Raw genomic sequence first — 27,267 nt, forward strand, 5'->3', positions numbered from 1 at the left:
CAATCTGTTAGGCAGCCAATGCAGCCTCTTTGCATCCGGCAGCAAGGCCAGTTAAAGGAGCCAAGCCTCGTGTCCTACCATACTGGCACACAACATAGTTATAGGAACACAATTAGTAAACTGCATAGAATTTAGTAGAATCCTCATAGAATGAATAGGTGTCTTTCTTTTCTCCTTCTGGTTCACAAAAACCCAAACCTCATTTTATAAGCAAAGTTGGTCTTTGATTTTCATATGGTTTTTCTGAAATCCAGAAATTTGGATGAAGTAGCATTAAAACCACACCAAACTTAACCAAAGTAGCCATTGTCTGGCCAAGGGTTTATACTGAAAAAGAGTGAATATTTCTTCAGGGCTTAAAGCCTGCACATTTGGTTTTATGTGACCCAGCATGACACGTGGGTTTCTGTTCAGCTAAGGGAAGAATCTGCTGAAGAAGCCAGGCTCTGTGGCCTGTGGTTTCCTCGTCTCTAGGCTCCTTCACGGTCTGGGAACCTCGGTGGCCATTTTGTATCTGTGTATCATGGTTAGAATGTGTAACATTCATTGGTATTGAAGAATGCTAATGAAATGGTATGTAGTTCAGCTGAATTATGTTCAGCTTGTTCAACTATGTTCACATTTGAAGTCAAATGTGGCTTTGACTTTAAAATGCAACTTGTGATAGGGCAAGTAAAAGCGGCCTAATGTTCTAATAGTGGTAAATACTTTTTCAGGGCCCATAGCCTGTCACCTACAGATCACCAAGCAGCATTCTACCTGGCTCTGCAGCTCGCCATCTCCAGACAGGTCAGTGTTTATAATGTCCCCTAAGCCTGGTACACACTGTCCCCATCCAGGTCTTTCAGTTGGAGGTATCGTAAGACTGTCTTCCCTTAACTGAGGCTGGCTTGGAAGCTGGGCCCTGCTCTCAGGGGAAGCCAGCTCCTCTCAGAAAAGACCTTGGGGCTCAATTCAGTATGAGCTTGTGCTGTGAAGATAGAAGACCTAGGCTTCTATTATTTATTCTTGAGAATAAATCCACAAATCTAGAGGATCCAGTTTGGGGTCAGATGAGTGCAGGACAAGGCATGTACCCTGACTCTATGGGTCACCAAAGATCCTTTGGCCTTTGCTAACAGGGACAGGGGGGTGGGACCCAGTGCTGAGCTTCATGGTGGGGATTTAGCCACTGGTTGGAGCCTGATTGTCACAAAGCCATCTATGCTTAACTGGAAAATGCTAGAAGGCATCAACAAGAGACGATAGACCCTTTAAAATAGATGTTGATACAGATGATATGAACATTCACAGTGTTGCATGTTCTCACTAGAAAGCCAAGCCTTCTGGCCTTCATCTTCCCAGAGCCATCTTGAGTTGCCTTTCATATTCAAGTATCCCTACTCCCTCCCAGCTGTTCTAGAAATTGCAGCCATATGCTTGCCAGCTCACTAGGTGCAAGACCTGGGTGGTGACCCCAGCACATTCCTGAGTGTAAACTGAAGGGTGAATTAGAGGTTGGCTCCTAAGATGCGTCATTCCCCATAGGCTGGGCCAAGGAGTGCATTACCCTTCTCAGTTGCTTCAAAATAATGTTAAGAAGTGGCTCCCATTGGCATCCTGGGAACAGAGGCAACCAAGATGCCTGCCTAGAAAGGTTTGTCATGCTGATGGAATATGGCTCACAGCTGGATTGGCCAGGAGCTGCTGCTGTACCAGAGGCGGGCTGAACACTAAGCATCTGCTTTCTTTGCACCTCCTCATGAAACCCTTCCTTATATAGTATCAGTCCTTTTCACTTGAGGTTGCAGGAGGAGGGGACCCATGGCTGCCATTGTCATTGTCTTAACACTCAAAACAATGCCTGGTATGTGTTTGATAGCAAGACTTTTTGAATGAAGGAGCTAGCTCTGAACCCCTCAATCCACTCCCCTCTAAAGACATCATTTTGAGCCCAACTCTGTCACTAAATATTTGACCATCCCTGAAAACCAGCACCATGAGGATGGCTGCCTTTGCCTCCCTACTTCAGGCTGAGTGATGGTCACATAGGAGGTTGACGCCCCAGAGAGGGGGTAAGTAGATGGGGTCTTACAGATAACAGTCCATCCACAAGGATTGTAGGAATGCAGTGTTAAAGCACCCAGGCTCTAAGTAAGTGTGTCCTTGTTAACTGGGACAGAGGTAGTGACCCTCCTGGAGAGGGCAGAGAGGGATCAGAACAGCCAGAGTCACCCCATTTTCATACTCAGAGAGTACTCAAGCATCTTACCCCTCTGTACTTCAGCTTTCTCCCTGCCAGTGAAGTCTGTGGCCAACTCTAACAGCCGTGACTCTAGGGTTCCAAAGAAGGCCTCCATAGCCAGCACTTAAGGGGTAGGCCCATGAAAACAAGGAGGCTTTGGAAAAAGAAGTCATAGATTCTCCTAAGGGCAGAGGTTCCTGACTTGGGAAGAGGTAAGAGAGCTAAAGGATAGAGTTGGAGGCCACACAGCAGTCCCCTGGGTAGATATGTCAGAATGCTTCTGTCCCCAGCTCTGTTTTGAAATCCAACTTAAGATTCTCCTTTCTATTGAATCTGTGAGATCTAAAGTATTCAAATGTCTACTGAACATGTAATCCTGGGCTGCATGCTTTTAAAGAACATGTCATGAGGAAGACATGGGAGGATGACTCAGTGGGTAAGGTGCTGCTCCTTGGCACTTAGGGGACAGCCAGGTACAGTGACATATCAGTAAGCACAGCACTGTAGGGCAGACACAGGCAGATCCTGGGAGCTCTGGGCTCAGTGAGAGACCTTGCCTCAAAAAGAAGGGGGAGAGGGTGGAGAAGACAGCCCATGCCAACCCCTGGCCTCTGCATGCACATCCACAGGCAAGCACACATGTATGTACCACATCCACAACATGTTGAGCAGCTGTCGCATTTATGATCAAGGTTGTGTCTGGACTTGCTTGGATTTGGATACATCTGCTTTGCAAGTAATCCTGTAATTTGTTTCTTGCATGCAGTTACTTTGGGTTATAGTTTAGAAAGATGTGGGGTTTTGTTTGTTTGTTTGCATATTTCCTTCATGTCCAGTGGAGATCCAGACAGCTGGTCCTTAGAAAGCTCTGCTAAAGGTCTCATGGCTTATGAAGTATTTTAACTTCAATAATATTCTGAAGAGGGAGAATGGTTCAGCTAAGGCAGTTTAATTCCATGAAGAACCCCTGGTAGCTTGTCTGTGTCTCCATTTACACTGAAACCATCGTAGACAAAATCAAAGCACGTCCGTTCTATGGGGAACAAAAGTGAGAAAGTGTTGATTTAGAGAGATGGAAAAGGCGTGGTGGGCAGTTAAGTGGGGTCTCTCCTGGTCCCTTGGTAGGAGGTGCTCTCTTGGCCAGCATCCTGAGGCTGCCATTCAGACGGCCCTGAAAATGTGGATGCAGCATGCAGTGGTGCAGCTCACAGTGAACCAGATGGAGCCATGGCCTCCTGTGTGGCTGTGTCTAAACATTCTTTTTGGTTTTGTTTTAAACCAGATACCAGAAGCTCTAGGATACGTCCGCCAAGCTCTTCAGCTCCAAGGTGACGATGCCAACTCCCTGCACCTCCTTGCTCTCCTGCTGTCAGCCCAGAAGCACTACCATGACGCTCTCAACATCATCGACATGGCCCTGAGCGAGTACCCAGAAAATTTTATGTAAGTCATCCTACTGTGGAATTCTTGAATGGGCCTCACCCTCCTCCTTTCCAGTCTGTCAGATGTGAGACCTTCATGGACACTCAAGGAGGACAGAGAATCTCTGTTACTCCTGTTTACCCCTCCTCCAATGCTTAAAAGTAGGCTGTTGCCTCGTTACCCTTCCCCAGCTCAGGTCACCCTCATCAGTTCTTCCCCACCGTGTTTCCTGGAACACACAGTGTACCAAGAAGGCAGGTGAATATTTTAATAGCTTTCAAGAAAAATATTAAGTAAATACTAACACCAATACACTTGGCTGTGACAAAACTGTGAAACTCCAGTGGCTGGAATGTGGGAAGAATTGCTTGAAAGCCTGTTTGTCCTGTATCTCTGAGGCAACAACCAACTCTGGGTGATTATTCTGTAACTCGGATCAGGATACTTGAGCTCTCTGAGCCTAAGTTTAGTACCTAGGAAATACAATTCCTTGAATAAGTTAATCAGTACGTATACATACTGTAAGAATTATCATCACAAGCAGCCAGAGGCTGAGCCTGCCTATCCCTCATCACATCTGTCCTCTGAGTCACATTTTTATTGAGCCCACAGATGTGGGATTCATTGACTCCATGCTGTGGTGGTTAGGCCTTGTGGAGGACATTGTCGTCCGGGCTACTGGGTTACCATTTCATCCTCAGTGGAGCTTAGTTACCAGTACACAGAGGCCAGAAATAGTAAACACTCCTGCAGGCTGGAAGGTTCTAAGTGCCTACACGGCTGCAGATCCAGTAACAGGGTGGGGACAGCTTTCGGGTAGAGAGGCAGGGGGAGAAGGGAAGAAATGTGCCTTACTTTCTCTCTGTTTTCAGAAGTGCAGCAGTAGCATTTAAATAGGTCAGCTCTGGCTTGATCTCCCTTGTCTCATCCTCTCGTGGTGCTTTTAATCAGTGCTTTTTCAGAAACTCCATGGAAAACTGGTTCACACATTTCCACTACAAACATTTCTTTGTCTTCAAGGAAAGGGCACTTCTCCACGTCGCCTCATGATCCAGGAAACTTGTGACTGGAGATTTCTTTTGTGGGCTCAGCTGTTTGCAGAGTGAACTAAAGAGCTTTGCTGCAGTTTTTCTTCTGGCATGTCTCAAACCGGCTCTGTGGCACCTGTGTGTTTCCAAATTTTATCCTATAATGTTTAGCCCGTAGAATCTCAAAGTGGTTAAATTACTTTTAAAAGTGTTTGGTTCTTTCTCCAACCTGATGAAGTAGTAAAGTGTGTGATCAGTTGTGCTTGATCTCTCTCATCTGTCTTTTTTTTTTCACTCTTTATTTTATTTTTTAATATAATTTTTTTATTTATTGCAGTTTATTCATTTTGTATCCCAGCTGTAACTCTGTCCTCATTCCCTCCCTATTCCACCCTCCCTCTCTCCCTTCCTTTTCTCCTCCCATGCCCCTACCCCAATCCACTGATAGTGAAGGACCTCCTCCCCTTCTATCTGACCCTAGTCTATCAGGTCTCATCAGGACTGTCTTTCATAGTCTTCCTCTGTGGCCTGATCAGGCTGCTCTCCCCTCAGGGGGAGGTAATCAAAGAGCCAGCCACTGAGTTCATGTCAGAGACAGCCCCTGATCCCCTTATTAGGGAGCCCATTTGGAGACTGAGCTGCCATGGGCTACCTCTGTGCAGGGGGGCCAGGTTATCTCCATGCATGGTCCTTGATTAGAGTATCAGTCTCAGGAAAGATCACTCAGTCCAGATTTTTTGGTTCTGTTATTCTCCTTGTGGAGCTCTAGATCCTTCCAGGTCTTTCTATCTCCCCCTTCTCTCATAAGATTTCCTGCACTGTGCTCAAAGTTTGGCTATAAGTCTCAGCCTTTGCTTTAATATCCTGTTGGGTAGAGTCTTTCAAGAGGCCTTCTGTGGTAGGCTCCTGTCTTGTTCCTTATTTTCACCTTCTTCTGATGTCTATCCCATTTGCCTTTCTGAATGAAGATTGAGCATCTTACCCAGGGTTCTCCTTTTTGCTTAGCTTCTTTAGCTGTACAGATTTTAGTATGATTATCTTATATTATGTCTAATATCCACTTATAAGTGAGTATATACCATGTGTGACTTTCTGCTTCTGGAAGGCAAGGCTGCCCACTCTCTCCATATCTCTTCAACATAGTTTTTGAAATCCTTGCTAGAGCAGTAAGACAACTAAAGGAGATCAAGGAGATTCAGTTTGGAAAGGAAGAAGTCAAACTATCACTATTTGCAGATGATATGATAGTATATATGAGTGACCCCAAAAATTCTACCAGGGAACTCCTACAGCTGATAAACACTTTCAGCATCATGGCTGGATACAAAATTAACTAAAAAAAAAAAAAAAAAAAAAAAAAATCTCTCGTTGGTTTTTATAAAGTACCCTCTCTGATTTCTCCCTCCAACACACATGTGCCCATGCATGTGCGCACCCTCTGCCCTCATTAGACGCTACGCTTCAGCTGTGGCTCCTGTCTCACGAGCATCCTAGCACCCTAGAGGAGCCTCCTAGACTAATAGTCACACTGCACGGAAAGCAGTCAGCAGTGATGGCTAGCGTGGCAATGCCTCCAAGTGACAGCAGCTGATGCCTTCTCCAGGAGTAGGAATGAGAGCAGCAGTGGAGATATTTGAGGAATACAAGCCTGTTATTTTAATGTTAAGCTGTAAGCTGGAAAAAGCAGAGCTTGCGGTATCGCTTAGATCCGAGAACAGCCCAGGACTTGTTTGCTTTTCAAGTATTTGTTTTTCTTCCTCTGTGATGGGAAACTTCTTCCCAAGAATACCTACTAAAAGCTGAGAGCAGATACAGCTGTGGATCCCATGGTTCCCTGCCAACCTGGGTAAAACATATAGCACCAACCAAAACAAGAGTGATGGCCAGTCTTGTCCCAACTGCAAGAAATTATGTTTGTTTTGATGAATTTGTCCCCAGCAGAACTTCAGACCCTAGAGCCTAGGGTTGCCTCTGGCTTCTTTTATTGCTAAGCCACAGCTAGTGATATTATGTTCCAATTTGTTTTCTAGGCATGAAAATCCTCCCATTAGGGTCCCCCTTGTCTGTCTTGTTGAAGAGTTGCCAGAAAAGGTGGCTGAAGGTCCTCATAGAAGCAGCTGATCCTCCCGCTCTACCCCGTCTGTATTAGTCTGTTTTTCATCACTATAGCAAAAGTCTGAAGTTGGGTTAACATTTGTAAAGAAAAGAGTTTTTCCAAATGTTTGTCTAGAGGTTAGGTTCTGCTCAGCTTTGATGGGGTGACCTCGGCTCTATCACATATAGTGCATCGTGGTAGGTGTACATGGAGGGATCACATGCACAGATGAAGCATGAACAGGAATCAAGAGAACAGGAATGGTCCAGCCTTGCGCTTTTATAGCAGTCTAGTCAATAGAAAATTAGCCGTGACCCTGTAAGAATTCCATCAGTTGCCAGGTGGTGATGGTGCACTCCTACAGGCCCAGCACTCGAGAAGCAGGTGGGTCTCTGTGCATTTGAGGCCAGCCTGGTCTACAGAGCAAGTTCCAGCTCAGACGGGGCTACACAGAGAAACTGTCTCAAAAAACAAAAACAACAAAAATAATATCAGTTATTTCCAAGGGCAGTGTCCCCAGTGACATAATTACCTTGAACTAGGCCCACCTCTTAAAGGTTCTACCACTTTCCAACATCACACTGAGGATCAAGCTTCCAACAACCCTTGGGGACAATCAAACCATGCTGAAAGCATATGCTATATGCTTTGGTTTGGAGGTATGTCCTCCAAAGACGCAGGTGTCAAGGCTTGGTCCCCAAGGTGGTGCTTAGGGAAGTACCTTGGCTCTTTAAAGCGCAGTGTCTTGGTTACTTTTCTATTGCTGTGACAAAACACCATGAACAAGGCACTCATAAAGGAAAACAATTATTGGGGCTTACACAGTTTCAGAGGGTGAGTCTGATCATCATGGCTGGGAGCCTGGGCATAGTGCTAAAGCAGTATCTAAGAGCTTCTTCTTGGAGAGAACAACCTGGGAACGCCATGTGCTTCTGAAAGCTCAGAGCCTGCCCACAGTGACACACCATCTCCATTAGTCACACCTCCTAATCCTTTCCAAACACTTCCACCAGCTGGGAACCAAGCATTTGAATATATGAATAAATCTCTGGGGGCCCGTGCTGGTTTGATGGAATGGCCCCCAGAGACTCGTGTGTGAGTCCTTGGCCACAGGAGTGGCACGGTTAGGAGCTGTGGCCTTGTTGGAGTAGGTGTGTCACTGTGGGGGCGGGCTTTGAGGTCATCATATATCCTGAAGCTACGCCCAGTGTACAGTCTCCTTCTGCTGCCTGTGGATCAACAACAACAATAAAAACAAACCAGAATAGGATAGAACAAACAGATGGGGGCAGGGGAGAGTGCCAAAGAAAAGGTATACGAAACACATTCAGAGGCTGACACACACACAGAGAAATCTTACAAAAACATAAAACTGGAAACTATTATATATAAGCAAAAGACATGTAAGGTAGAAAAATGCCTAGCAAAGCATTATGAGACAAAAACCTCTAAAAGTACCATTGAGTTCATTTGTCTTAGCCACTGCTGAGCATGGAGCCTGCTCTTAAGTATGAAAACCCAGGTCTTCTATGTGTGCTCTAACCACTGGACCACAGCCCAGCCCACTTTGCTTCCTCTTAATTGTCAGTTGTTGAGCAGGAGTTCTTAGTTTCAAAGTATTTGACTTTATGGAGCATGCCCTTAAACAGTGCATGCACGAGTGTGGGGATTGTGTTGGGGAGGGTGAAAGGGGGTAGTGTGTGTGTGTGTGTGTGTGTGTGTGTGTGTGTGTGTACTTCATGCATACCACTTAGTTAAATCCCAGTATTCTTTTCAAAATTTGAGACCTCACTAAGGTGCCTCAGTTGGCCATGAATTTACTATGTAGTCCAGGCAGGCCTTGATGTGATCCTCTTCCCTTAGCTTCCCAAGTAGCTGGGATCACAAGCCTATACCACCAGACCTAACACCAATGAACAGAACCTTCTATGTTAAGCAACCTTCCCTCCTCCAGGATTAGGAAGGTGGTCTCCTAAATTAGCCTCTAAAGTCATGTAATGTTTTACACTAAAACCTGGGGCTCTATCTAGGGTTGGTGCCTTTATGAACATGTGGGGTGAGGAATCAATTGTGTTCTTGTTTCCTCATGTGGCTATCCAGTTGGACCAGTATCACATATTTAAAGGATCCTCTTCCCTCTTGCTGCACAGTGCCACTGCAGTTTGAACCAGGTGTTCAAACTGTGGCTTCTAGGCTGTTTCTAAGCTCTTCATTTAGTGCCAACTGTGTGGTGGTTACTGTGACAGGATCTCTAATCCAGGCTGGACCATTCTCTGTTGAATTCTCTGTATACCTGAGGATGACCTTGAACTTCCTCCTGTCCCTTCCTTCCACGTGATTGATTACAGATGTCTACTCGAGCTGTAGAGTGCTGGGTCTCAAACCTAGGGCCTTATACATGCTAGGTAGTCCTCTACTAGCTGAGCTACATCTTATTCTATCTGCCTTATTCTTCTGCTTTATTACATGTGAGATAGTCTCCCCTGTTCCTTGTGATTTGTAGGTACTCCAAGCCTTTTTAATCAGGTGGGTGCCAGCTGCCAGTTGAAACAGTTGACTCTTAGACCATTGAGGCTGTTGGTCAGGATCTCTCCTAAGCCTCAGGCATCACTTCCACCTCTGGACTGCACTTGCAGATAAAATGCCAGAACAAGCACAGACACTTGGGTTTTATCTTTGGAAATACAGCAAGGCTGTCATATTCCTGGTGGCATTTTGAGGACTTTGGTTCTACTGAAATGTTAGTATTGATGCGTCAAACTTAAGAGTGCTGCCAAGGAAAGCCATTGCCAAGGTTGACTTTCTTGCCCTGAACAAAAACATGCTTCTGCAACTATCCATGGTTTTGTCATGGAGCTGAAATCTGACTTTTTCCTGTTTAGGTAGAGTACATGCCTACACTTCTTCATGTACTGTTTATTAGTGAGATCAGATCAGGAGTCCCTTATGGAACCATCAGATATTAAGCAAAGCACAAGGACGTGACTTGTCAAACACAAGTTTGGATCTTGGTGTGTGGACACTTTCAGATGTGTTTTCAACCAAAATAAAACATCCACCTCTCTGGATCAGAGGACACAGCTCTTCTAAAACACCTTCCTCTACAAGGATCCCTAGCTGTACAGCTAAATATTTTGTCAGGTAGCCATGTTTCTTTTTATACTAGTGGAAACTATATGGAAAGACCTGGACACAAAACATTCATGCAGTCAGTCAGTTACTTAATGGTAATGACCTCTGACATTCACACACTGCACTGTACTAGGGATGATTTAAAAAATGGATCTGGAGAGATGGTGTAGTGGTTCAGAGCACTGACTGTTCTTCAGAGGACCTGGGTTCAGCTCCCAGTACCCACATGGTCCTTACAACCATCTGTAACTTCAGTTCTGGGGATCTGACACCCTCTTCTGGCTTCTGTGGGCACCAGGCAACATGCAGGCAAATACACATAAAATAGAAAATAATAAAACTTTAAAAATATTTCTCAAGAGAGCATCTGAGGTAGTCAGTGTGATTGCCCCTGCCTCTGCAGATAAGGAAGCTGCAGCACAATTTGTCCTGTCTTACATACTCTCAGAGGAACTCAGCTTAAGTTGACGCCTCCTCTCGAGCAGCATTTTGATTAGAGGTTACAGATGGGCCATCAGTATACTCGAGCTGAGTAATAAGATAATGAATGTGCACCTTAAATTTGCCTTTGATAAGAAGCTGACCTAAGGAAGAAGGCTATTTACCTCATGGATCTTGACCTGCAGATACTCAATGGATGTCTGGGTAGGCTGAGAGCACAAAACCAACCCAGGAACACCAGGAGAGGATACAGAAAGTTTTGCAAAATGAAAAATTCTGAGGGCTCAAGAGATAGGTCAGTCGATAAAGTGCTTGTTTTTCAAGCACTTGAGTTTGGTCTCTAGAACCCATATAGAAAGCCACAGGGGGCTGGAGAGATGGCTTGGTGGTTAAGAGCACTGACTGTTCTTCCAGAGGTCCTGAGTTCAATTCCCAGCAGCTACATGGTGACTCACAACTATCTGTAATGGGATCTGATGAGTGGGATCTTCTGGTGTATGTAAAGATGGAGTACTTGTAATTAAAAAATAAATTTATGATAAATATTTTTTTAAAAAAAGAAAGAAAAGAAAGCCACAGGTATGGGGCTGTAGAGATGGCTCAGTGGCTAAGAGCACTAGCTGCTATACTAGAGGACCAGGGTTCAATTCCCAGCACCTACATGGTGGTTCACAACTATCTATAACTCCAGTTCCAGAGGACCCAAAACCCTTTCTGGCCTCTGCAGGCACTGCATGAATGTGGGGCACAGATATACATATAAATTATTTAACAAGGCCATACATAATATCTGTCTTTGTAATCTCAGCATTGAAAAGGTGGAGCTAGTCAGATCCCCGCTGACCAGACAGGCCAATCAGTGAGTTCTAGGCCAGCGTTAAACCTTGACTCAAAAACAAGGTATGTAACCTGAGCAGTAACACATAAGGTTGCTCTCCAGCCTTTGTGTGCACACAATTTCTGGAGGATGAATGGTGGTGATGATGGCACAACACTGTGAATGTACTTGAATGGCAAATTTCTGCTATGTATATTTTGCTACATTTATTAAAACAACAACTTTGTTGACTTTTATTGTTGATGTGTTTGGGTATAGGATGGTTTCCACTAAGTGGTCCTCACATTAGATGATTTGGGACCCTTAGAGTCTGGATCAGCATTCTCTCAGAATAGACTTGCTAAGCCAAGGTGACATATCCCACACATAGCAGCTTTCCTTGAGGTTGGGTATGTGGTGAGATCTTTGGTAAACGTGGACACTTGCTGGGAGATAGCCCAGTGGCTTGGAGACCAACACTGGGTTTCCAGCAGAAGACTGGGAAGACTAGAGAGTGTTTGCAGCTGCATTTGTTTGAGGAGGCCAGAAGCAGCCAGCCCCAACAACATGATGGCTGGTGCTCCCTATACCTCTTTTCCCATGGTCACCTACCCAGAATTTCTGGTTTAAATTCCTCAAGTATATTGTACCCTTTCCAGAAAAGCCCCTTTCCCAGAAAAGCAGATCTGGGAGAAGTCAGGCTGAGGCAAGGAGGCCCACCACAAAGCCATCTTTCTAGCCATCACCCAGAAAGTTGATTTATTTTAATGTTTTTTTTTTCTTTTCTTTTCAAGATCTCCAAACCCTCCTAGTGTCATTCAATAATTCCAAGAATTGCCTTCAGCCTTTCAGTGTGCTTTCTGGAAACTGTGGGTTCACAGAGCCCAGAGAGCTCAGTGCCATAAACCCAAGTGACCTGTGCCACGAGCAACTGGATCTCACAGCCCTGCCCAGCAGCCTGGTAGCCATGAGGGAAAGTGAAGCAGGTGTCTGCGTGTTTCTCCTGTCACCCATTCTTCTTTTTCATTTGGCACTCTCTCTGCTGGCTGAACCAAAGTCATTGCTTACCACCCCCTTTATAAGACCTGAGGGCAGCTTCTCCACCTCCCTCTCACTTTGTCCCCTTTTGGTGCCCCATGCCATCCAGTTTGAGGGTCCTGCCTATGTGTGTGGATCCTGTTGCTTTGAGGGTAGCATGGCATGCAATGGCTCCCTTCAGTAACCGCAGGAATTGAAGGTGATTACAATGATGGCATTGTGATTCCAGAGGTGTTTTCAGTCCAATGTGTCCAGGTCATTTCCAGCTTAGGTGCCTTGGCTCCAGAATACTAATTCAGACTGAGATCAACTCCTGAAACAGGAGCCAGTAATGAGGCAAAGTTTAGTAGTACCTTGAGGTATTGCATGCCAGTTGTTTCTTCTAAAAATACTTTTAGATGGCTACTTACATATTCTTTGACACTATGGATCTTCGTTTTAACAAATCAGTGTGGTCCTGATTTTCTGGGACAGCTGATATGAGTGTGGGGAGACAGTACAGCCCTGTCGCTCACTGGCAACTGAGACCAGAGAGAGAGAAAAACGGATGAGCCTCCTGATGCACTGCCGTGTTGCACCTTGTCTCCTGGAGCAGCTGAGGGTGTTAAAATGGCCGAGTGTTTAGAACTTTCTTGGCAGCTAAGTAGCTTACATCTGCCAGTGAGCCACTGAGTAGGTCCATCACCAGAGACACTGCTACAGTGAGGAGAGCCTAGCCTCAGACACACGTCCCCTCTGTTGACAGCTGACCAGAAGGCAGGATGCACGTGGGTATGTATCAGGACCAGTTGCCCAGACTGACCCCTTGAAAGCCTGAGAATGGAGGTTTCTACTGACAGCCTGTGAGCTTTCATGTATCAGCAGAGACTTTTGGACCTGAACACATTTCAAAAACATTTAAGTTTGATGCCTATTTGGATAGTCATGAGGCAGAACTCTCCCAGGTATTAAACCTGCCTATTGTTTACCTGCCTGTTCTGGAAAACATTTGCTTCTTTGTCCCTAGAAGAGGTCTTACCACGCCCATTCTGCATCCTACCATGTGAATGTTAGTGAGACAGTGGCTCCATGCTCAGAGATAGCTGCCACTGTGAACAATGGCCCAGATTACAAGGCTGTAGCTGTCTCGCACACTGTCACTGTAGCTATGTGGGCAACACTAGGCAGAGTTCAAGCTCAGCCTGCAGAAAGTGCTCAGGGAGCCTCCTTGAAAGGACAGGTACTATGTGTTCAATACCACAGTTAGAGTGCCCACAACTGGGAGCTTAACATGAATGGGTGCGCAGAATTCCTGCCTAGCTTGGCACCTGAAGGCGTGCTCCCAAGAGCCTCATCGGAGGCAAACGTAGTGCATACCAATAGTTCCAGCTTCTCAAGAGCCTAGGAGTTCGGACCCAGCCTGGGCAACTTAGCCAGCCCTCAATTCTAAATAAACAAATTACTTTCTCCCAGGAATGAATGAGCACAGGAAGAATTTCCAAAGTGCAGAGACCATGGGAGCTCTTTCCTGGGCAGCTGCTTTTCTTTTGTTTCAAAACAGACCACTGAAGGTCTGTCCTCTGCTAGGATGGAGGGCTATGTGCTGCAGTGTGTTTAATTTTGCGTCCACGTTCCCTGGGAATCTAGTTATTGTGGATTTCGACTGGGATGACAGGTAGAAGAGAGACAGACTCTGTTTTTCATCAGAATCTTTCCAATAGATTCTGCAGCTACCTGTCTTGGTCTGTGCTGGGAGTAACAAAGCAGTCCTGTTAAGGTTTTTCACATCACTTGGGGAAAATTGTAACTTCTTTTTCTGATAAGATAATAAATAATGTGTCAATATGCAGTTAAGTAAGCCAGATGATGTATGAAATTATTTCCTGGGTAACATATGAATAATTAGATCATTTGAGTGACATTTACTGACTCTTTGCAATTAGTGAGGTTCAAGCTGTAATTGATATGTATTAACAATTGGCGGACACTCATTCCTTCCAGCTGTTGATGAAGAGGACTGAGGGGGCTGTCTCTCAGCTTTAGCCTCTACACAGCTGTAAGCCATGACAGGCTCTCCTGGTGGATCAATCACAGTGGCTGAACTCAGGGCCACAGGCTAGTTGTTTGTTCTTGTGTTTGTATGTTATTTGGTTTGTTTGTTTTTCTGGTGTTGGTCCATTAAGAAAGCCCAGCCACACTGTCTCTGACAAGAACTCAGTGGCTGACTCTTTGGTCACCTCCCTGGGAGGGGCGGGGAGGGGAGGGGAGGAGAGGGAGGGAAGGGGAGGGGTCAGCCTTACCAGCCACAGAGAAAAACAATGCAGACAGTCCTGATGAAATCTGATAGGTTAGGGTCAGAAGGAAGGGAAGGAGGACCTTCCCTATCATTGGACTGGGGAAGGGGCATGGGAGGAGAAGAGGGAGGGAGGGCAGGATTGGGAGGGAATGTGGGAGGGGGCTACAGCTGGGATACAATGTGAATAAATTGTAATAAATAAAAAAAAATAATAAAAAGAAGATTTTAAAAATCAACCGGAAAGAAAGGAAGGAAGGGAGGGAGGGAGGAAGGGGGGGGAAGAGAGAGAGAGAGAGAGTGAGAAAAGAAAGAAAGAAAGAAAGAAAGAAAGAAAGAAAGAAAGAAAGAAAGAAAGAGAGAGAAAGCCCAGCCATGATAACCATATAGTAGGCCACTAGAAATGGTGAAGACAGTCAACAGAGGTAGAGCTCCTCAGGCTATATCAGAACCTTCAGAAGGACTGGCTGGCTGGGTTTGAAGACACGCTTCTCCTGGACAAGGCTTCTGCACATGGCCTGTTTTGCCTTCCCTTTCAGAACACCTGTTTCCAAATGACTCATCTGGCTTTAAACCCTCATCTGTCTCCTCGTCACCACATTGCTTTTCATTTCTCATATTGCTCAGATCAATTGGGTCAGCTGCCAAACCGTCTTCTCTATTTAAAATTTCTTTTGTGCACACATGCCCCACCTACCCTACACCCCCTCCTCCGATGATCTAGTCTCTCTTTTGCCTAGTGTCACATGCACACTTTCCTTCAGGTCCTTGGCAGCAGCTCCATCTCTCCAGGTGGGCTGCCCAGCTCTGAATGGTGGGGGAAGATACCCAGGCTCTGTGGACCTGTGCCCCACTGGAGCAAACCTCCCAGCTGTTCTGCACTGCTGCTTTTGCATTCTGCCCACACTCAGCAGATAAGCAAAGGAAGGCTCCTGGCATGAAGGGTCTAAGAGTGCACAGAGCATCACAAGGTCCCAAATGTTCGGGTTCTTAGGATCTCGTTTCTAAATCAGCTGCCATGAATGCAGCCCTCACAACCAGATAGTGCAGGCTTGGATGATTAGTATGTGTGTTTCCTCCTTGAGGCACTTAACAAGCTGAGGGAATTAGAGACTTTCCAATGTTTTTTTTTTTTTTAAATCTTTGATGTATGTGCACTGATGGTGTGTGTGTGTGTGAGAATGTGGGCTGTGTGCCACAGTGCATGTGTGGAGGTCAGATGCCACCTTAGATGCCAGTCCTTGCCCTCTCTCTTGCATGAGACAGGGTCTCCTGTTTCCCACTGTGTACTCCAGGCTAGCTGACCAATGATCTAGGAATTTTCCTGTCTCTGCCTCACACTAAGAGCACTGGGTTTGCAGGAAGTGCTGTCCTCTAGCCTGAGGTGGAGTCTGGGGATCCAAACTCAGGTTTACAGGACAAGTTCTTTACCCAATGAGCCGTCTGCTCCACCCTCACTGAGCATTCTTGGTCAAAGGATTTTGTGAGGCATATTAAGTTTCAGAATATTGAAGTATGCACCTTTTAGCTTTATCTTTTGCTAGCCCAAGTTGGGACTTACGGGGAGTGGACCCAGGAGAATGCTGAACAAGAGTCACATACAGTGGGCCAGATTCTGGAGAGCTAGAAAGCCATCCTAGATGGTTACCAGATGGCTAGCTTGCCACTTAGGCTCAAGTCTATGAAGAACAGTGACATTTCACAGCACCACATGGCTAGAGCCTCACTGGGGCAGTTACGTGTCCTTTCTGGGCCCTTCCAAAGCCAAACAGTCTTTTTTTTTTTTTTAAGGGTTTATTTATTTATTATATATACAGTATTCTGTCTACGTGCCAGAAGAGGGCACCAGACCTTATTATAGATGATTGTGAGCCACCACATGGTTGCTGGGAATTGAACTCAGGACCTCTAGAAGAACAGCCGGTGCTCTTAACCTCTGAGCCATCTCTCCAACCCCAAACATAGTCTTTATTCCAAGAATTATCTTAGGATTCTTTGAAAATTTCCAAAATAGGGTAAAATATTATTTAATGAATTTTAACAGAAGAGGAAAGTTTGAGTAACTGGAGCATTCAGACACCTAGAATTTTATATGTATCAGACTTTGGGGTAAAAGGCAAATTACAACATGCATAAATATGACTTTTTTTTAAATCTTGTATGTGGCATTCTAGGAGCAGAACTCCAGCACCCAACTTCTCAAGTTCAAGACCACAGTGCAGTCCCCACTGGGCTAAAAGTTCTCAGAGGCTAGGGACTGAGAACTATACTCCACACAGTCTTACAGTCGGGAGTTTTAAATATTTGGTGGTGGACTAGACAGTGCTGTACCTCCCTCTTCACTGGTGTCATTGGAAGATCTGAAGTCGTCCTCTGCGGCTTGTTCCGTGCTTCCAGCCAGATAGATATTAATTAAGTATCTGTGCTGTGAGTTTAGGCAGAACAGCTCTGCCTAACTTGCAGTGTTGTTGTGGAATCGGTGATTAAATATTTCAAGTGTCTCACAGCTGCTGCTGTTGTTATTGTTTTACTTGTCTTAGAAGCATACATTTCCTGGCTTATAATTTGCTAGCCTGCAGTTGTGAGCTCTTGCGGTATTTGACAACTGTGTCGTCGCTGTGTTTTCTCCTGTTCTGTAAGGCTGAAGAGGTGCTCTTCAGCATGCACTCCAAAGGATAGATAGGTGCTTGAGAGGCTGAAATGTGTGGCTTGAAAAGGTGTTTCAGACAGCAGAGCACACTGTGCAAAGACCCAGTACATGGCGACTAGTGAGGTGCCGGAGGTGCCGGCCATGGCTTGAGTTGGGCTGTAGACAAACCAAGATGGCAAGATCTAGCTCACCACAGGCACCGTAAAAGGTGGTAAATTTTAATCATGAAGTCTGTATTAGTTACTTTTCTCCTTGATGTAGCCAAGGTACCTGACGGGAAGCAGTTTAAGGAAAGACAAAGATTATGCAGAGAAAGCATGGCAGGCAGAGCCAGAAGCGCTGGCTGGTTTGTGCTCACGGTCAGAATGCCTTGAGGGGTAAACGTTCTCCACTTGCTTTCCCTGTTTTAGTCAGGGAAGAACCCCAGTTTATGGGATGGTGCCCTAAGTTTAGGATGGGTCTTCACACCCCAATTAGGCCAATCTAGAAACGCCCTCACTGATGTGCTGAGATATGATTCTAGAACCTGTCAAGTTGGCCATTAAAATTAACCATCACAGAGTTGGATTGGTGTCTTAGTGTGTTCTTCTGCAGTCCATTAATTTTATATAAGTTTTCAATAGGTCTCTGAACAAAGTATGTTTCAAATGATATTACTGAACTTTGAACCAGGTCTGGGAAGTATATGACTTCTGATGTAAGTCATGACTGTTCTTTGTGACATGGCCAAACTGATCTTACCTGAGGTCCCCTCTCCTGCTCAATGTATCAGGCTCACAGACATGGACCATATCCAACACTCATTTGTTTTGTTTTTCTTGCCTTGGAATTTCCTCGGTGGGTTGAATTTATAATATCTTTGGACTTAGCAGCATCAAACTAATGCCAGCCCTTGCATATCCTGTGGTTCTGTGCCAGCATTACTTTCTTGCCACCAGATGTTTTCAGCAGCCTTAAGACATTTGAGCAGGGTTCTGGGAGGATAACAAGCATCAGTTCTGGTTTGAACACTCTTCCTGCCTTATAAAGCTGCTACAGTTCAGGAAGAGGATGAAGAGGCAATGCCATCTCTCCCTGTTCTCACTGTGTGCACACAGGCTGCACAGGACCTGGCCACCTGTGTTCTTGCCTCCCCAGTTCTTCCCTCTGCCAGATTCTTTCATCCTGTTCCCACTACCTCGCTTCCCATGTCTTTCCCATCACGTGTGCTTAGCAGGTCCACTATTGTTCTTCCTGTCTAGTTCTCTTAAATCCAGCCCACACCTTTTCAGCTCCTTATCATGAGTCAAGTGTTTGAAAGCTGTTATTTCATGTTAATTGGAGTTCTTTTCCTGGCCAGGAAACCTTCACAGAACTGTTTCCTCGAGCCAAGGCTCCAAGATACACTCTGGCATTTGTTCTTGGGGACAGTGAAAGGAGTCCTGGCTAATTGCTGCTGAGCATGGAGACATTCTCACCTACTCCCGGACCTTTCTCTAAGCCTGGCCAAGCTATAAGACCTTGGTATACCCTTACCCAAGAACCCATCCCCCCTGCAGTGTCAAAGAGGCCTGTGGGCCTCATAGTCCTAGGAAAATGCACTCCTAGTCATAATTGCTTGACAGCCACCCTCACTCAAGAGCTTTTGTGGGCCTCCAAATAGTCTCCACCAAAGATTGGCAGTGGACCAATCAAAGACTGCTCCCTCCTAAAGTGCTGGATTTGAGTAGAAAATCACTCCTAGCACATTTGCAGGCTTCAGCAGGAGTTAGCTTTGGTCCCTTTTAAAAACTCTTGAGACCTCCTGATAGCTGCCAGTCACTATAAGGGGGCCTAGTAGGCTTCAATGGAATTTCCATCTCTTCAAATGTCATGGGTCAGAGCCAAGCCCCACTCTTGTATCTGGCCTTCCTCTTTGGACCTGCTGCTTATAGGTCAGGGACCACAGCCTTCCCATTGCCTGGCCCACTGCTACCTCAGCCTAGGTTCCAACTGCAAATCAAGATCCGAGGAGGAAGTTGCAGCCCTGAAACCTCCCTGGGAGCACCAGCAAGCACCCTTAGACCTCCTGTCCTCTCCTGGGAGAGAAGGCAGAGCTGAGTTGGGATGGTGCTGGAGCAGGGTACTCCTGCTGTCTTTCTCCATCAGGGATGTCACTGCTCTAGGTACCTTGAAGTTGGGTATTATATCACACATGGCCGAAGAACTCTCCTATGTGTCAGTTATACCACTTGAAATACATGTCTTCATCTTTCACAGGTTACGAAGAAAGCCTTTGGTGAGCAGGGGTGTGAAGGGTCTGTTGAAGAGAGAATAGTCTTGGGCACTAGGGAGGGGAGGCCAGAGATAGGGAAATGAGAGCTTATGCACTCACAGAGAAAATCACCTTTAAAAAGCAACTGGACAGGAAAACAGGCCTCAGTGTCCCCACCTATTGGAGGGAAATAAATACTGCCTACCCAGAAAGTCTAGCTACTAAAGAGCAGGGCTCCGAAGGCAGATGGGGAGAACGCCTGTGCCATGGTCCTCTTGCCCCATGTGACTTCAGGCAGTCTTTCTTTTTAAACAGGGTATTCCATCTCTCAGCTTGACCTGCAACTCAGCGTATAGCCACTAACAGTAATCCTTCTGCCTCAGTCTTCCACATGTGAGGATTACACACATGGGTTACCATGCCCAGGTATATAAGCTTTCAAAGCTTCCGAGAGGGTGAGCACTCTCCTGGAGGGCTCTCGGCAGATATTCATATCAACTGAGTCATATCTCCTGTGTAACCTTATCAATAAACCAAGGTTCACTTTTAATGAATTTTTGAAGTTTCATAAATAACTTGGCTAAGTTCCAAAAGCATGCTTTTAATAAAATCTCTGTGTTCTGAATGAAATTGGCCACTCCGGTGCTTTTAACCTCACCACAATCCCTCATCCTGCGCTTGTGTTTGCCTCCATGGTGAGATTTCCACAAAGCCACCGGTTGAGCATCAAGTTCAAGAATGCTTGGCCCTGCAGCCACTGCTTCCCCTAGACTCTCCCGGTACTCGGATGGCCCTATTCTAAGATGAGTGCAGTTCAGGGCCTGCAAAGGGTCAGGCCAGATGGGGTCCCAGCTGGGAGGGGAAGTTGACACGGCCCATACCGAACCCAGAAGCTATCTCCAGTGGAGAACCGCTCACAAGGGAAAACTGAGTTTCTCCAAAGGAGTCTTGCTGTGTATACAAGCCCCACTTAAGGGTGGGCCCCATGCCCAGCAGTAGATGGCCAATATAAAATGGGCTCATTTTCGGAAGGTTTTTGTCTCATAATGCTTTGTCTGCGAATCTTTGTGCCTTACAGTTCTTTTGCCTATATAGTATGGTTTCCAATTTTGTGTTTTTAATGGTATTTCTTTGTATGTGATCGTGTGTCTCTCTGCATCTGTCTGTCTTTAACTTTTTTTTCCCTCTTTTTTTTTTTCCTGTTTGTTCTGTGCTATTCTGGATTATTTGTTTTTATTAAAATTTTAAATACTTTTTTTCTAATGAGATTGAAGAAAGAAAGAGTAGATCGGGATGGGTAGGTAGGTTCTAGGATGAGTTGGGGAGGGTAACTATGGTCAGAATATATTGTGTGAAGAAATCTATTTTCAATAAAAATTAAAATAAGAAGAGGGCAGTTGTCCTTGCCCCAGGTTGAGCCCACTTCTCATCTGATTTGAGAGGTGGGGCTCTGGCTTGAGCTGTGTGTTTTCGCCCTTCTCTCCCACTCTAGACTACTGTTTTCCAAAGTGAAGTTGGAGTCGCTCTGCCGGGGCCCGGACGAGGCACTGCTCACCTGTAAGCACATGCTACAAATATGGAAATCCTGCTACAACCTTACTAACCCCAGGTGAGAGTCCAATGGTGCCTGTTCTGTGTCATGTTTGCATGGGTATCTGCAAATCAGAGCCATCTCCTATGGGCATTTGTCTGGCATCAACTCTGTCATTTCCCTATACCCCAGGTCTCCACAAATGGTAGATAATGATGATGGAGCTTCATGCTTGTCCATGGCTGATGAAGCCTCTAATTCATGGCTTTCTTTTGTTCCTCCCTCCTCCCCACGCCCACCTCATAATGACCCATGGGCTCTGTTCACAAATGATTTCTTTCTCCAGACTGTGACAAGTCTTTCCATCTTTCTAGAAATTGATGTCTAGATTAGCCAGTGACATAGTCCAAATGAGTTTCCTACAGTAATATTTAAGGGATCTGTATCGACAGCAGGCCACATCCTATTGAGACGGGGAGTCACTATGAACACAGTTAAAAATCATTTTGAAGAAGTTAAAATTCTAACTCATACAAATATAAAATAAACACGTATTAAAGATTTTACTTACTTTATTTCTGAAGGAGCCAATATAAAGTTAAGGTCAATTCAAACAAGACTTTGTACAACATGAAATGCTGAAATGAATTCACAAACAGATGAAAAATAGGGTACTATCAGATGATGGAATATATTTTGTGGTGCTGTCTTTTCCACAGGGTAGAAATCACTTGTATCCTCCACAGATAAAATATGTTTGTCTTAATGGTTTTCTACAGGTTAACTCCTTCTGCCCCTTCAGAACTGTATACAGGATGTTACAGGAAGTTAGTTAGTGGGAAGTCAGATGCTACCGTTTTGAGTCAGCACAGCTGGTGAAGAAAGCCAGTTCAACCCCAGCAGGTCACCAACACACACCCCTAACCCACTTGCCCCAAGTCTGGGCACACTGCCAAAGTAATACAGCAAAGAGTTGTCCGATGATTCAAGTGACTTCCTGCAACTCAAAGTCAGAGGGTTTTTCAAATTCATGGCAAGGTGTGTGGAAGACGTATAGTATGCTCTGAAGAGTCAGGAGGCAGACAGGGTGTCAGTCAGTGGTACCAGGAGTGTGGGAAGCAGACAGATATGCTGGTGGGTGGCTTTGGTCTCAGAGACCAACAGAGAGGAAAGATGGGCTGTGAGTTAAGCTGTGGCAGTGGGAAATGAGAATGTTTATTTTTTTTAACAAAAATGTCTTCAGTTGAAAAGGATATGGTAGCTCACACTGTAATTCCAATTCTGGGAAGCTGAGGTAGGAGGATTACTGAGAGTCCAAGGCCAGACTAGACTACATAATGAGTTCTAGACTAGCCTAGGCTACAGAGAGACCCCATCTCAACAAAACAACAAACAAAGAAAGCTTCTGCAGTTAAAAAGAAAGTATTCAAACTCAGGGCCTGTAGAAAGGAGTGTGCCCCTGTGAACTGACCTCAGGTAGACCAGTGACCCGGATGTGGCATGTGGCAGAGCAGCTTTGAGGTGTGTGTGTGTGTGTGTGTGTGTGTGTGTGTGTGTGTGTGTGTGTCAGTGTGTCAGTGTCAGGAGAGGGACCTGTGCAGCCGGATAAGCCAACTCCTGTCACGGTTCTGAGATATAGTAAGGTGCCCTACAGGCTGTGCCATGCTCCCCCTTCCTCTTAGGAAAGGATAGTGCTGAATCTGACATTTTCACAGTTTGATCTGAAGATAAAGATCATTTTTACAAAAAAAAATCTATTTATCTATATCTATAAGCAAAAATGGGAAATGCCTATATTTATCTCCTCCAAAGCCCCCCTTCCCTGGCCCTTCAATAGCACCAGGATTTGGGAGACCTTGCCCTATAACCCATTCTATAGCAGCCACTGCCTCGGCTGATTACCTTTGTGCTGGAGCCCATCTTTTGCCTTACCCTCTTTAGAAAGGAGAAAAATAAACCATCAGTTCTCTCTTTGCCAATTTCCCTCAGTTCTCCACACCTCTCCCACCTCCCCACATTTCCTCCCACTTAGCAACCAAGAATATTGAATGTGCAGAGAAAAAAATAGCAGAATTGGAGAGCCTTTAAAAATACCTAACCAAATGCCTGGGCTCTGGCCATACTCTTCTTTCCTTGAAAGATCTTTCATGGCCAGAGCAGGGAGTTCTTGCCCTGGCCTGGAGATGGCCCCTCCCAGACAAAGCCTTGGGTGTGGAGTGGAGGCCGAGCAGACATTTACAGAGCTCCCTGCGTATTTGTTCCAACTTCATTTTCTTGCGGTATAAATAAATGTTTCTCGGCAGCCCTCACTGTTGCACAGATTTAGGCATGCTTGGGCAGTAGGGGTGAGAAGTGACCCTGACTAGGAAATCCAGCATGCAGAAAGAAGGCTAGCTCTGCAAAGTCTGCACCTTCCAAGTCCCCAGATACAGCAGCATAGGAGCAACAACCTCCGGATGTCTTTAGGTCAAGGCAGAATCCTGATAAGAAGTATGTGAGAAACGTCCTTTACTGAAAACAAAACAAGCTGAAAACTGAGCAGAAGATTTTCACAGGAAACAGTTGGTTTCTGTACAGAGGGTGTAGGTCTATGCCAACTGCCTGACTCCACTGCCCTTGGGTCCATGTGCTCAGTTACGGGGACTGCTTTGCTCCACCTGTCCATGTTTCCCATCTTCCCTGGGCCCTTGCACATCATCCAGAAGCTCAGGTCAGTCTCTCAGGGCACTAAGAGGAGGGGGAGGAAGACATGGCCATACAGCGAGTGGGCGGATTGAGAAGAGCCCCTGACTTTGTGTTCTCAGTTCTTTCCATCTGTAGTTTTGCTTGAGGGAAATCACAGTAGAAGCCAGCTCCTGAGCTGGGCCTTGGACAGCTTGTGCCAATAGGGTTCCACCTGCAGTTGTAGAACACAGTCCGTGCTTTGAGCAAAGTGCGTGGATGCTCTCTCCAGCATACATTTGGTGAAGGGCTGTTGTTTCAGGGGCCCAGATTCTCTTCCTGGGTCTGATCTTTTGCCTGCATTTAGGATAGGGATATGACTCAGGTTTTGTCTTCTCTCCTTCGTGAAAAGTAAAGCCCCCTCAGTTCTTCTCCATAATGACTTAGCCACTCAGAACAGCATGAGTCTTACCAGAATCCCACAGGAAAGGTCCCTGTGGGCTCCCAGCACAGGAATCACGGCTTTTCAGCCAGGGGTGGTATAATTACTTTCACTGAGAACTTCCCTGTGCCAGCACCATACTGGGCCATTTGTGTGCTGCCTTCAACCCTTGCATTAGCCTCACAAGATAACCCCTGTTACTCCTGCTTTAGAGGAGATAAAGCTGAAGCTAAAGGAGACTATGTGACCCGCCCAAGTTTTCCACTTGAATATGCAGTGGAGTTACCATCAAACCTGAAGCTGCCTGACACCAAAGTGTTTTCTGTGACAGCATGCTGCCTCTGTTGGTGATAATCAGTTTCTTCTCTTCTCCTTTTTTAAATTGTCAGTCACTTCTTTCCCCCTCTGATCACCGCCACCTGAACCTTCTCTGTCATTAGCCATCAACTGACATCTTCATGATTGGAAGAAACTTGTTTTCTTCCTAACTCCCATTTCAATCACTTATCAACAAATAGCATTTAAAGCTGACGCACACACAGATGCCCTTTTTTTTTTTTTTTTAATTTTAGGCCTACTAATAACAAGCATTTTGGTAGGGCTTTTTTTATTTTACATAACATGTTCTCATTCTGTCTTCAGAAAAGCCAAATAACACGGGCAAATACCATGTTGCATCACACTTGTTTTACTATTGCAAAAAGTGAGGCTCAGAAGCAATGAGAGCTTGCATGATTATGACCCAGACCTAGGAGGCTAGAGAGAAGTAGGAGCCCTGTCTCAGTGTTCTATTGTGAAGAGACGCATGGCCACAGCAATTCTTATAAAAGAGCATTTGATTAGGTCTGGCTTACAGTTTCAGAGGTTTAGTCTGTGATTGTGGTAGGGAGTGTGGCAATATGCAGACAAACATGGCGCTGGAGGGGCTGAGAATTCTGCATCTTGATCCACAGGCAGAGAGACCCCTGCACCTGGCTTGGGCTTTAAAAACCCCAAAGCCCACCCCCTGTGCCATGCTTCCTCCATCAAGAGCATACCTCCTCCAACAATACCGCACCTCCTAATCCCTCTCAAGTAGTTCTACTCTCTATGGCCAAGCATTTAACTCTGAGTCTACAGGAGCCGTTCTTATTCAAGCCACAGCATTCCACTCCCTAGCCCTACAGGCTTGTAGTCCTATCATAATGCAAAAAAAAAAAAAAAGCATAAAGTCCAACTTATCCAACATAAAGTCCCATAGTCTGTCAGACTCAAAACTGTTTGAGAGTCCAAAGTTCAAAGTCTTTTCTAAGATCCATGCAATCTAGCTGTAATCCCCTGTAAAACCCAAGTCAAAAGCAGATCACATACTCCCAACATACAATGGCACAGAATATTCATTACCATTCCAAAGGGGAGGAAAGATGCATAGTGAGGAAATGCTAGATCAAAGCAAGACTGACACCTCTCCTTTCTGCCTCTGCTGTGGTTTCTGTCTGCAGCCCCTCTCTTAGATGACATGCATAGTGTGTGTTGCTCACTGTTCTAGGAGCTGGAAAGAGAGGCAAGGCTGTGGTAGGAACTCCGGGGTCCTGCCTCCTGATCCACCTCTCACCACCTTGCCTCTTGTGTTCGGCCTCTGCAGCTGTGGAAGGAACTTTCTAAGAGGAACTTAGTTTAAATTTTAAGTACTGTTTATCATACTGTGAATTCTCAGTCCTAACAGGACACAGTAGCTCCATGGAGGCGCACAGATATGAATATAGCCATTCCCTTGGGCTTGGAGCTCCTCCTGATCTCCTCTCCTGAAACCACCTCTTAGCACCACTGACCAGAAATGCTTTTCTCTCCTTCCTGCCATCTGTCTTGGGAGAGTTCCTGGCAGCCTGAGGGCCAGGCTGAGAAGAGGAGAGGTGAAGTGATAAATGATTCATGAGAGGTGCCCAGGTAGACAGAGTCTCAAAGAGAAAATGGGAAGTGACTTTTAAGTCAGTGAGAGGGACACATCTAGAAAGACAACATCCAATATGGAAGAAAAGGTGTCCGAAATTTAAACAATGTGTAGTTGCTTGACTAGTGTTTTTAAGGGAGCAATAGAAGGCAAACTGGGGAATACACCCAAATGTAGCTGTTCCACTAGTGGAAGAAGGTGGCTCTTGCATCGTTATCAACGATTATGGTTGTAATTGATTTCTAACATTTGAAGTGGGAAGGCCTTAGCTTCCCACATCTCCCACAGTTGCACTGGAAGGCCAGAGGTAAGCTGTCTCTGGAAACTCAACAGGCATAGTAACCCAGAAAAGTGTCTGTCGGGAACTATGTTTCTGACCCTTGGCATGTGCCTGGAAGTTATAACTTGCCAGAATGCTCCATTTGCACACTCTTTCTGCAGAGGAGGACAATCTTTCCTTACATACTGTGGCCAGAAAAGTCACCCAGGTATCATGGCCTTGTTCAAAGCAGTGACTCACTAGTGACAGACGTAGAATAAGAACCCAGATCCCTATCTGGGCTCTAGTACCCCAGCTGTTGGGTCCTCCCAAACATCAAACATGGGAGCCAGCTTCATGCTCTGAAACTTGGTGAGCAAGTTTCACCCTGCTGCACTGTGGCTGCAGTACCTCACAGTGTGGTCTACTGGCTGTCCAGGCAGGCCCTCCTTCGCCTTATCAATGCCTCATGTGTTCCAGAACCCACTATGTACCCAGACAAAGCCTTCTGACAACTCCCTGGATGAACCGTTCCGGTGTGTGCTCACTAACTCTTTGTGATTGTTCATATTGAAAACACTTTGTGAACAGACCAGTATTAGACACGTTCAGTCCATGTTGCATGATTGTTTGCTCAGGATTTTATATTGTCTTCTGCTAAGGGAGATATTTTTTTCCAGGGTAGAAATAATTAATAGTGCAGCTTCCAGCAAGCCTGTGTGGATGATGTAGTAAGTGCAGGCTGACAGTCTGCCGTAAGTGACGTTTCCTTGGCTTCCTGTGCTTTTCTAACTACATCTCTGGACATGGAAATTGCAGCCTGTAAACTGTGTTAAGGTTCATAACGAATCTTATTTGCTGCTTTCAGGCAGCAGCAGATGCACACAGGAAGGGAACTGTGTTTCTTTATTTTAGATTTCAAATGTCTTAGGAAAAAAAATCACTCTTAGAACCCCAGACATTATCATGATAGGAGTAATAAATAACAACGATAATGGTGATAATGGTGGTGGTAATGGTGGTGGTGGTGGTGATGGTGGTGGTGGTAATGGTGGTGGTGGTGGTAATGGTGGTGGTGGTGATGGTGGTGGT

At 45.5% G+C, this 27,267-nt stretch overlaps 1 protein-coding gene across 3 annotated transcripts in view; it reads left to right on the top strand.

Moving 5' to 3' along the window:
• Positions 1–27,267, top strand: part of Ttc7b (tetratricopeptide repeat domain 7B) — a 179,254-nt gene that overhangs the window by 103,504 nt on the left and 48,483 nt on the right. For all 3 annotated transcript variants that reach the window (XM_055592898.1, XM_055592896.1, XM_055592897.1), the window contains exons 13-15: positions 717–789; positions 3,507–3,667; positions 20,845–20,961. In XM_055592898.1, coding sequence (XP_055448873.1) covers positions 717–789; positions 3,507–3,667; positions 20,845–20,961 — 351 coding nt within the window. The remainder of the gene's footprint in view (positions 1–716; positions 790–3,506; positions 3,668–20,844; positions 20,962–27,267) is intronic.

Source organism: Psammomys obesus, unplaced genomic scaffold (assembly GCF_907164565.1).
Source record: "Psammomys obesus unplaced genomic scaffold, mPsaObe1.curated_primary_1811, whole genome shotgun sequence".
In the NCBI taxonomy this organism is placed as follows: domain Eukaryota; kingdom Metazoa; phylum Chordata; class Mammalia; order Rodentia; family Muridae; genus Psammomys; species Psammomys obesus.